The 12132-nt window shown below is 45.8% G+C and overlaps 1 protein-coding gene across 5 annotated transcripts in view; it reads left to right on the forward strand.

Moving 5' to 3' along the window:
* Positions 1–12132, forward strand: part of Vps13d (vacuolar protein sorting 13 homolog D) — a 274368-nt gene that overhangs the window by 77256 nt on the left and 184980 nt on the right. For all 5 annotated transcript variants that reach the window (XM_045149288.1, XM_045149289.1, XM_045149290.1 and 2 more), the window contains 4 exons: positions 1401–1611; positions 4220–4391; positions 4572–4684; positions 6308–6520. In XM_045149288.1, coding sequence (XP_045005223.1) covers positions 1401–1611; positions 4220–4391; positions 4572–4684; positions 6308–6520 — 709 coding nt within the window. The remainder of the gene's footprint in view (positions 1–1400; positions 1612–4219; positions 4392–4571; positions 4685–6307; positions 6521–12132) is intronic.

Below are 12132 nucleotides of genomic sequence, written 5' to 3' on the forward strand. Positions count from 1 at the left end.
TTTTTTTAAGGCCCACTCAGGCATTTTGTGGGAAGAGTGGTTTGGGCCACAGTAGAATTATGTAGGTGTACTGGGGAAGAGTCTGTGGTGGTCTTGGCTAGAAGGAAGGAGGTTTGGATTTATTGGTGGTGGTGGAAATGGTTAAACATAGTGTTTGTTGGGAAAAAGAATTCTGCTGCTAGGGAAAGTTTTCACACTTTGAGTAATGTCATCTCTAGGGAAGGATTGATGTGAAGTCACCTGTAGTCCTTCTCCTAGGCCTCACTGTCCCAGGATAGGAGTGAGATACTGAGAGCATGTAACTGGGTGGCCTGCTGTGAGGGTGGGCAGGAGCAGCAGGCTGTGTGGACAGAGCTTTGCATAGGAGGGGATCTTGTGGCCATAGTGGAGATTGTCAGAAAGCAAAAGGTTTTGCATAGTGGAGAGCAAGGGGAAGCAGCTGTTCTAAGTATTTTCAAAGACAGAATGAAGTGAAAATTGACTGCTCAGTTTTGCTTAGACCTAGCCCTTGTTCTCCCCCCCTTTTTTTTAAGGACATACTTAATTTTTTTTTTTTTATTGACAACTTCCATGATTGTAGACAATATCCCATGGTAATTCTCTTCCTCCCCTCACTTTCCCCTTTGAAACTCCACTCTCCATCATATCCCCTCCCCCTCTCAATCAGTCTCTCTTTTATTTTGATGTCACTATGGTTTCCTCCTGTTATGATGGTCTTGTGTAGGTAGTGTCAGGCACTGTGAGGTCATGGATATCCAGGCCATTTTGTTTCTGGAGGAGCACGTTGTAAGGAGCCCTACCCTTCCTTTGGCTCTTAAATTCTTTCTGCCACCTCTTCTGCAATGGACCTCAAGCCTTGGAAGGTGTGATAGAGATATTTCAGTGCTGAGTACTTCTCTATCACCTCTTCTTAGCACCATGGTGCCTTCTGAGTCATCCCAAGGTCACTGCCATCTGAAAAGAGAAGGTTCTCTAACCAAAAGTGAGAGCAGCATTAATATATAGGTATGAACATTAATAGAAGTGCTTACTGGGCAGTTTGATAAACATAGTATATATATTTAGCCAGACAGCAGCAGATGTTACACCCCTAGGACTCATGACTACCCCTGTTGTAGGTTTTCAGTATCAGGGATGTATTCCCTTCCATGGAGTGGGCCTCCAGTCCAATCAAAGAGCGTTTGGTTCCCCCATAACAGACATGCCACTATTGTACCCATTGGCTCATTTGGCCTGATTGGCCAAATTTATGGCTTGCAGTGTCCACTGTTGAGTTTCTTCACTGGTGATTTCTCTCTCCCATTGAACTGCATGCAGCGTAGCTTTCTGCCAGCTGGTCTACATGGAAGAGGTCCCCCCCCCCCCTTTTTCTTACCTTTCTTTTCCTTGGGTCCTTGCAGAAGAACATGTGTGCCTGCTGGATTGCATTGTCGTGGATCTGCAGGATATGGACATCTTTGCTGCAGAGAGACACCCACGGGACTGTTCTCAAGCCTCAGAGCACAGTAGTGGGGACCTGATCTTTCCATCCTACTTTGTGCGACAGACAGGAGGAAGTCTGTTAACTGAGCCTTGTAGGCTGAAATTGCAGGTGGAAAGAAATCTGGACAAGTAAGTATTTTATCCGAAAAACGATGTAAGTAGAGTCTTGGTAGCATGGACATTGGTATTGTTGAGGTAAATCAGGAAGCACTCACTTATTTCTCTACCTATGTAGAGAGTGTTGCGTCCCACCCAAGTACATGTTAGCCATGAGGGCTTCTGTGATGAAAGAGAAAATTTCTGCCCTCAAGGAGCTTATGTTTCATTGGGAGAAATAGGAAGCTAAGTAGATGGTTCTAATAATAGCATTTGAGTCAGTAATATCAACTGTTATGACTTGGGAACAAAGAGGAAGGCAGGCAGGGACACAAATTTCGCATGGATTTAGGCGGTGATTAGAGACGTAGTGGGGCCAGTCACGGCATTAAAGAGATGGACATGGAGAGTCTGGACTTGCTATTGCTGCTCACCCTGGGATTCTGTTTAATTTGCACGCCCATTGAGGAACAGTTTTGGCCTCCACTCCAAGAAGCAGACTGACGTAAGGACTCAGGGACCAGCCCTAATTTACCTCGACCTGCGCAGAATGCTTATGTATGGAGTTCGGGGCACTGGCTCAGTTGCCTGTGAAATTTGTTGAAAACAAATTCTGATGCTCTGCCAGAGAGCAGCAGCGTCTCTCAGGGACACAGCTCTGGTGTGGGCTGGGGAGTGCTCCAGCTGGCCCAGCCCAGGCACATGGACTAGAACTAGTGTGGGATAGCTCTCAGCATGGAGGGCTGGTTTGGGGGAAAGCAACAATACTTTGCATCTTAATTCTTGGGAACTATGAGGTGTGGCAGGATACTTGTGAGAGAAACTTGCCATGGTGGCCCTTTGCAGAGCAGCCTCATTACCTGTGGGTGTGTGATCTCCATCTACCTTTGGCCCCTCTTCCCAGATCTGGGCTTGGGTGATCGCTGCATGTCATGCTTGAGCCTCCCTGGCTGCATGCCGCTTTTCAGCCATCCTCGCTGGGGCCGTGTGTTTCTCTCGGACCTGTTATGCAAAGGCTCCCTGGCTGGTGTTCAGTTATGGTTGGCCCGGGCTAGGTTTGGCTTTACTGACTTAGCCGTCAGTAAGAGAAGCTTCATTATTTAGAAATTGAACTCTTGGCTTTCTTTTTAAGCAATGATTCCCCCACCACTACTTAGAAAAGTGTTTTGCTCATCTAAACTTCACCTCTCCCTTCCAAGCTATGTGCAGTAAGCGGCTTGTTAGCCCAGAGAAGGCGAACAAGTGAGCTGTCCGCTCTCATCCCGTGAGTGAGCGCGCTTGGCGATGCTTCCTGGCTTCCCCTTGTTGGTCTGTTTCAACTTTATTGTCTGAAGGCTTTTCTCTGTAAACAAAGTAACCTGGGTCTTTCAAACATGCTAGGCAAGCACTCTACCACTGAACCAACTTCCCTAGCCTCAAAGCAATTTTTAAATATTGTTTTATATGTGTCCCTCTTCTTCTGCCCTAAATCCCAACTCTTGACTTTATACTCAGAGCCTAGTATATACCCTCTAGGATCCATGGTGTATGCTGCACCCATGGCAGTGTAGAGTGAGCTCTTCAGTATTTGCATGTGGCCCTGGTCCTGGGTATCTTTGGCTTACCTCTGCCCATCCCAGCTCAGATGGAGAACCACTTCACATATTACCCTGATGAATGTCCCGTTTGGGACACTGTTTCCTCTTTCAGTTTAACTACAAAAGCTGAAGAGTTCTTTGCTTTCCCAGTTACACGCTTTAAGCTATTTCTGAGTCTCATGAGGCTTTCCTTCTTAGTAGGCTAGTTAGGTTGTGATGACTTCCACCTGTAGTCTCAACACTCAGGAAGCTGAGGCAGGAGGATTGCTTGTAAGTTCCAGGAGAGCCTAGACTACAGTGTGAGATATCTTCAAAACAATTTATTTACTTTTATGTGGTTAATAAAGTAGCTTGTTCAAAAAAATAGGCTAGTTAGCATATATATTTGGGAGGGGGGAAGGAGGCTTATTGGTTTTTTGAAATAGGGTCTCATGTAGGCTGAGTTGGCCTCGAATTCACTCTTAGCAGAAGATGATGTTGAACTGATCCTCCTACCTCCGCCTCCCGAGTGTGGGGAATACAGTGTGTGGTGTTACACCTGGTCTCACCCCTTTTGTGGTGGGCAATTCTAGGTTTAGAACCAGGACCCCATGTATACTAGGCAAGTGCTCTGCCTCTGAGCTACATCCCAAGCCCATGTGACTCATTAAATTTGAAGATTTTTGTGCATTTGGGAGCAGAGTCCTTTTGTGGATGAAGCTTGGCAGTGATACCAACTCAGTTCATTCCGAGGTAAATGAGACTTTTTATTTTTATTTATTTATTCTTTTTACTAGACGAAGCTTTTTTTTTTTTTTGGTTTTACGAGGTAGTGTCTTACTCTGGCTCAGACTGACCTGGAATTCACTATGGCGTCTCAGGGTGGCCTTGAACTCACAGCAATCCTCCTACCTCTGCCTCCCGAGTGCTGGGATTAAAGCGTGCGCCACCACACCCGACTGAAGTTAGGATTTAACTGGTTGCTAATGTAGGGGGTGTTGTAGTTCTTATGTTTGGGTGTTAGCTGTGTTGATGCTGCTAATGATTTTTTTGTGTCTGAAGGTGACCTGTTTTCCTTTCCCTAGGGAAATAAGCCACACGGTTCCAGATATATCTATCCATGGCAACCTCTCCTCAGTCCACTGCTCTCTGGATTTGTATAAATACAAGCTAATCCGAGGCTTACTGGAGAACAACTTGGGGGAGCCCATAGAGGAGTTCATGCGGCCTTACGACTTGCAAGATCCGAGAATTCATGTGAGTGAGCCTTCATGTTTTTCTACACGTCCCCTAGCCACAGCTGACGGTCCCCTGTGTGCGTAACCCTCCCAGGCACTTGGGGAAGGAAGGCAGAACAGCAGGCCAAGTACATTTCTTGACCTCTGAACTCACCTTCAGGTTAACATCTGAATGTTGACGAGCACTTTCCTCCTACAGACTGTGCTGAGTGGAGCAGTGTACACCTGCATGTGCTTTCTCATTGACATGGTCAATGTCAGCCTGGAGCTCAGAGACCCAAAGGGAAGAGAAGGCACTGGTTCTCTAGCCAGGTATGGCCTCAGTTAATTCTGTGATCTTACTGCCCGTAGTAGTGGTACAGCAGTGTACCCACCGCACATTAACAAAAGGCGGAGAGCGCAGAGCGGTGTCCCCAGCAGAGGAAGTTTGCAGGTGCTGTGGTTTGTGGGGGGGGGGGGGGGTTGTTGGTGGTACTGCATATCTCTGTGCTAAACAGGCATAGTACCTGTGAGGCGCACTTCCGGCCCACAGAGTACATTTTTAAAAGTTGAACTTTGTTGCCCTGCCCATCCAGTCTGGTTAGATTGTGTTTTAATTACAGCCAGCCCCACACACTGGTGGTTTAAAACTGGAGGTGCGTTTTTCCCTCAAGTGACCAATGCAGGAGCCAGGCTGCCCTGATCTTTTCGTTACTCAGGGTAGCAGCATTTGTCTTGTTTTGTTCTTTTGGTTTTGAGATGGACTCTTGATGTATTACCCAGGCTCCCCTTGAATTCCTGGGCTGCAGTAGGATTCCAGCCTTGGCCCCCCAAACATCTGAGTAGCTGGGACTTTAGGGGTGCCAGCTATGTCCAGCTGGGTGAGCGTTTCAGCATGTCAGGTGGAAAAACAAGAGCCCTGGGGTATTCTCAGGTAGAAATGCTCTGACACACCTCCTGGAATGCCAGGCTGCGGTACCTATAAGCCAGCAGCTGTCTTTGATGCCCGGCTGTGCCCTTAGGCTGTCTCAATATGGAGAATTCTGTACGTGTCATTACGATGGAAAGGAGTATTTTATAATGCTCTCTATAGGTTTCTCTTGTTAGTAAAGCAAAATTCCAAACACTGTTTCTCCTGCATAAGTCCATGGAATAGTTTCTCAGTGTGAAGAGTATAAAGTGTGAGTTGGGGAGATGGCTCCATGATTAAAGGTGCTCACTCTGTAAGACGTCTGACCTGAGTTCGGATCCCTAGCACCCAGGTAAAGCCACATGCAACAGTGACCCACACATCTGTCATCCCTAGTATACCTACTTCGCTGGGAGGCAGAGCCAGGAGAATCCTGAAGCTTGCAGGCTAGGTAGTCTGGACTTCCCAGTGGCAAAACAAGAGACCCTGCCTGAACAAGGTGGAATGAGAGGATCAGCACCCTGACCTCCTCAAACATGCTGTGGCACGAACACCTACCCTCCACACCCACATACACAGTACAAAATAAAAACAGTGAAGAGTATCAAGTGATTTAGTTGTTCTAGGGAACCTCAGAAACAGAGGCAGACTGGCGAGAAAACCCTCCAGAAAGCCAGAAGTTGACAGACAAACGTCAAACCGACTTCTGCCATCATCAGGGACCATTGCGGATGTACAGCCACTTAGACTCATGGGACATGGGAAGGAGAAGGGACAAGAGTATAATAACTGGTGATGTCAGTATTCCCCATGAGCTCATGTGAATAAGATCACCTCTCTTTGCTTTGGGAAATATACAAGGCGCAATGTCACTAAATTCATTTGAATGTCCTGCGAATAAAACAAGTGTAATATCTTAGAGTGCATTCTCTTCTCTTTCATATGCCTGAGGTATATAGATGAATTTACTCTTGTCATCCTGAACTTATATATAATTTTGTAAGCTAAGAGTATGTTTAACATCTTGTTTGCTTTCTCTCTTTTAGATTTGACTTTAAGAAATGCAAACTGCTCTATGAGAGTTTCTCTAACCAAACCAAGTCCATTAACTTGGTTTCCCATTCTATGATGGCATTTGACACCCGCTATGCTGGGCAGAAGGCCAGCCCAGGCATGACCAATGTCTTCAACTGTATCTTCCAGCCTGCCAAAACCAGCAGCACCACCCAGGGCTCCATTCAGATTGAGCTCCATTTCAGGTAGTGAAGGCATACCCTGACTCCACCCTTCTTAACCCCTCCCCTTTAGTTTGACACAGGTCTCCCTGTGTAGCGCAGGTTTTCCTTTAACTCACATCCTAGACATTTTAGTGGGCCAGGCTCAGGATAGCTGTAGAGCGTCACAGGAGCAAGGCAGCGTGGAAAAGATGAGCGTGCTGTGTGTGAACGAGTCCTGCAGCCCTGCAGTTTCATTTATTAACCAAAAGATGTCTCTGTTGCCTTTAAAAAAAGGTAGTTCAGCATTGAACCAAATCCTTAAAATTAACCTCTGTGTAAGCTTCAATTTGTAAAATGACTTGGGGAAGGAAGAAATTATGTTAGTTTAAGGAAAAAAACCAAAACCAAGAAACTTTTGGCCTATGTGTAAGGAGAGGTGGTTTTTGACCAGAATAGTCATTTATTCAGGTCTTGCTGACTCTGGTATTCTGGGGACAGTATTTGTGTATGGAAAAACCATGCCCTCAGGAATCAGACAGCCCTCAGCCCCAACTGCTTTACTTCTTTCTCATTGTGTATCCTAGGACAAGTTGTTTAGATTCTTTGACACTGAGTTACCTTTACTTTTAGGTAGAGTCCCACTGTAGCCCAGGCTGACTTGGAACTCACTGTGTAGTCCCAGGCTAGCCTTGAACCCAGAGTGATCCTCCCACCTCTGCCTCCTAAGTGCTGGGATCAAAGATGTGTACTACCATGCCCAGCTTTTTTTTTTTTTTTTTTCAAGGTAGGGTCTCCAGGCTGACCTGGAACTCACTATGTAGGATCAGGGTGGTCTCAAACTCATGGTGATCCCCCTACCTCTGTCTCCAGAGTGTGGGATTAAAGGCATGTGCTGCCATGCCTGGCTTTTAAAAGCCTTTTCATTGACAGTTTTCATACATGCACATTATTTATTCTGATCATAATCACCTCCTATTACCTTCTTTTCCCCTCTCCCATTCCCCTTCCCTCCGTCACATCTCTTCTCCTTTCAAATTTTATTGACAACCTCAGCACATAAACACAAGATACCATGATCATAATCCCTCCCACCACTCTCCCTTTTCCTCTTCTCTGTCCCCCCTCCACTGAATCACTTTTTCTTTCCAACTTGTCCCTTTTTTATTTTGATGTCATCATTTGCCCCCTCCTATTATGCAGGTCTTGTGTAGGTGGTGTCAGCCACTGTGAGGTCATGAATGCCACGTAGCCACTTTGTATCTGGAAGACAGTATTGCAAAGCCCTCCTCCTCCTTTGGCTCTTACATTCTTTCCACCTCCTCTTCTGCAGTGGTCGCTGAGGCTCGGAAGGTGTGATAAAGATTTCTCACATAGTACCGAACACTCCACTGTAACTTCTCAGTACTTGGATGAGTTTTGAGTCACCCCCACTGGTCAGCCACCATCTGAAAAGAGAAGCTTCTCTGTGTTGAGCTGGTTCCCTCTTTAGTGTACAATTTCAACTGCCTTTAAAAAAAAACCAGGGCCTTTAGCCACGGCAGTCGAACTCCAGAATCATGCGCCACCTATCTGGCTTAAGTGGGTTCTGGGGATTCAAACCTGGGTCCTTTAGCTTTGCATGCTAGCCCTTAATTGACAAGCATTCCTCCAGGCCACTTTTTTTTTTTTTTTTTGCCAATTGTGTATTTGCAAAATGAGAAAAAAAATAGGTACACCAGGGCCTCTGGCAACTTCAAACAAACTCCAGATGCATGTGCCACTTTGTGCTTCAGGATTTACGTAGGTACTAGGGAATTGAACCCTGGTGGTTCAGGGTTTGCTGAGCTATCTATCGAGCTCCTTAATTCTCTCTCTCTCTCTCCCTTTTTTTGTTGCTGGGGTGGGGGGTGTAGTTTACGAGGTAGGGTCTCACTCTAGCCCAGGCTGACCTGGAATTTACTCTGTAGTCTCAGGGTGGCCTTGAGCTCAAGGCTATCCACCTATTTCTGCCTCCCAAATTCTGGGATTAAAGGTGTGCGCCACCATGCCTGGCTAATTTGCTCTTTTAAATAAAATAAATAAAAAAACCTTATTCCTTGACATAGCTCGTACTGTCTGTGCTGCACTTTTGTGAGACTTTAGGACCGCCATTATTCTTGTCTGTATGCCTGGCATCTCAGTGTGCCACTCAGAATTCTTCAGAGTTTGGGGTTTTGAGGGAGCAGGAGGACACGGTGTGTCCGTCTGTGTTTAGGAGGTCTAGCAGAGGAGACATTTAGCAAGGGATGCTGGTAGCCTCTTCCTGGTCCCTGCCTGCAGCCAAGGCACTTCACCTGCCGTCAATTGAATCCTTACAGCTCTGCCTGCTTTACAAATACAGAAACAGATGCCCGGGGAAGAGTTAAGTGACTCTTGCAAAGTCACACAGCTCAGAAATCTAATGCTCACAACTCACATCTGGGTCCTCACCCCACATCTAAGCTAAGCCCTTCTAACTGCTGAGTCCATCAACCTCTGGGCATTGGCTGACTTGGGGTGTATTGGGCAGCCCCTTTGTGGGAGGAGGTTTGCATGTACTGGGTCCATCTGCAGAGACAGTGTTTGGGGTTTGCTTGGTTCCTGATCTTGACTGTGTACATGATTAGCTCCTTCTTTCCTCCATCAGTTTTTAATATCCAAGGGGCTATGAAGTGTTACTCTGTTCACATACTATGGGCATATAATTTCTTGGAGTCGGATAATAAAGTCTTACCTTGGCTTTTGCTAACAGAAGTACCATTGTTAGCAGGAGGGATAAACTGTTCTCTTGATTGGAACTTCTGAACGCTTTCCATGTCTCAAGAAGAATTACTCTTCTGTTGGGATTTTGTGTGTCAAATATAAATCACTTCACAGTGTTTAAAGGCTTGAAATATTTTCCAGAAAAGGGGTCTGACACACTGTGACTTTCCAGTTAGTGCTGAGTCCTGACAATCCACTCAGAATGGGGTGGAAAAATTTTACTGAGGGCAACATTTTTTTCTTTATTACAAAAGAGTAGAGTGTTTCTGTGACAGAAGCTACGTCTGTAGGAAGGAGACAAGTATCACAATGCCCTTTGACTGAGGCAGGGAGCCAGGTTTAGGAGAAAGAGTCTAGAGAGCCAGTCTTCCCCAGGTCGGCAGGGAAGTAGGCATGAGCCCAGATTCTCTCTTACAGAACCTTCTCTTTTCTAGCCTCACCTTCTCTGTCTGCTAGTGTTCTTATAGGGCTCGGTTAACCCCTGAGGATACTATGGCTTGAGACCAGCCCGAGAGTCCTTCCTAGGTGTTTTTTGCTTGTGTGTGTGTGTGTGTGTGTGTGTGTGTATGGTATGGTGTGGTGTGTGTATGGTGTGTGGTGCCCCATTCACTCACCTGCGGGGGAGGCACTTGCCTGTGGTGGCCAGAGCAGAACTCTAGGTTTCTTGCTTCATTGTTCTTCCACCAGGCCTTGCTTTAAGCCAGAATTTCTCTACTGATTCTGGAGCTTGCGGGCTCTGAAGGTTCTTGGGTCCCTGTTCCCTTTTGGAACTGGGAGCAGCTGTAGGTGCTTCTGGCCATGCCCACTGTGTCCATGTGATGTGGAGATCAGGACTCTGGTATTCTCAGGCCTTCATGCTTGCTGGAAGCACAGTTAACTGCTAAGCCATCTCTCTGGCTCCTTCCTTTCTTGTGATGTAAATATTTCCACCTCTAGGGTGCTAAGGTATAGACTCACGCCAGATGTCATCTTGCTTGTTTTTCTTCTGAGGAGAAAATCTGGGCTCTGGGGTTAGTTGCAGTTAAAGAAACTGTCTAGTACTGGTACGTAAACTTGGTGTTTGTGAAGTTGTCCTGGGCATTGAAGGGAAAATAACCTCACTGATTTGAAAAGTGCCCATTGAGAAGGAAACTAACATTTGTCCGACCCCGGGCTGTGTATCTGGTGCTTTCTTACAACACTAAGTCCTCACTGTGTGTGCATGCGTGCGGGTGAATGATTGTGTGGAGGTTAGAGGATAGTCTCAGGTGGTCGTTCTCTACATCCATTTTGTGTGAGTCTTTTGTGTTGTTTTTGCCACGTGGAAGTCTAGCCTAGCAGGTTTGCAACCTTAGGCATTCATCTGGCTCTGCCTCCCATTGCCATGTGTGCTTTGGGATTCCAGACAAGAGAGCTACATTGCATCCAGCTTTATAAGGATTCTGGAGGATGGAAATTTTGGAAGCAAGTGCCTTTAAGGGCTGAACCATCTCCCCAGCCCTGGCGTTCCTCATTCTGGATGTGAGCAAACAGGCCGAGAGAAAGTAGATGACTTACCCAGGATAGCACAGCCTGCAAGTCACAGACTGAAGTCTGGGTGAAAGCCTGAGGTCTTCTCAGCATGCCAGTGTTTCCTGGTCTCTGCGCTGTAGCTTGACTATCCCTTGTCCAAAAAGCTTGGGATTACCAGTGTTTCAGAGTTTAGAATTTTTTCAGATTTTATCCTTTTTGCATAGACCACAAGCCAAGAATCCTTTTATTGAAAGATTCAAAATCCTAAATGCTCGCAGTTTCAGATTGTGAAGCATTTTGAATACTTAGAGTGGAGTTGTTTTCCCTGTGTTGACATTTCTTGTCAGACGATTCTGTGTTGTGGGCCAACTGTGCATTGTAAGATGGCTAGCAGCCCCAGCCTCTGCCTGCCAGGTGCTGACAGCAGTCTCAGTGATGACAATCAAAAATGTCACCAGATACTGGGCTGGAGGGATGGCTTAGCAGTTAAGGCGTTTGCCTGCGAAGCCAAAGGACCCAGGTTTGATTCCCCAGGACCCACGTTAGCCAGCTACACAAAGGGCACACACATCTGGAGTTTGTTTGCAGTGGTTGGAGGCCCTGGTTCACCCATTCTTTCTCTCTCTCTCTCTGTCAAATAAATAAGTAGTTTAAAAAAAGTCACCAAATACTGATAAATGGCTATTGGGAATTATGTTAGTTGAGATTACTGGGCTATGCTACTCTGCTTTCATATAACATATTTCTTACTTTTAAGAAATGATACATGAGGGCTGGAAAGATGGCTCAGTGGTTAAAGGCTCTTACTTGCAAAGCCCAATAGACTGGGATTGATTTCCCAGTGCCCACGTAAATCCAGATGCACAAAGTGGTACATGTATTTGGAGTTCATTTGCGGAAGGTCCTGGCTTGCCCATACTCACTCATTCTCTATCTGCTTCTTTCTCTCAAATAAATAAATATAACATGCTACATGTATGAAAATTGGCCATAAGAAAGTTAAAAAAAGGCTGGTGAGATAGTTTAGCAGTTAAGGCTCTTGCCTGCAAAACGTAAGGACCCAGGCTCAATTCCCCAGTACCCACATAAGCCAGATGTGCAAGGTGGCACATGCACCTGGAGTTCATTTGCAGAAGCTAGAGGACCTGGCATATCCTTTTTTCTCTGTGTCAAATAAATAAATACTAAAAAGAAAGTTAAATATGTATATCCATAATAAATATTATATAATATATAAACACATCCATACATACAAACATAAACATACACATATATGTGTGTAAAATTTGTTTCATTCGTTTTCAGAAAGCACATGCTGCTATACTGCATGTGTTCTTAAACCTGTGTTCAGAGCTTACTCATGTTCAAAGTTGTCTACCTAAGACACCCAAACAAAGCCAGGC

The sequence above is a fragment of the Jaculus jaculus genome, chromosome 5 (assembly GCF_020740685.1).
Source record: "Jaculus jaculus isolate mJacJac1 chromosome 5, mJacJac1.mat.Y.cur, whole genome shotgun sequence".
Classification (NCBI taxonomy): Eukaryota; Metazoa; Chordata; class Mammalia; order Rodentia; family Dipodidae; genus Jaculus; species Jaculus jaculus.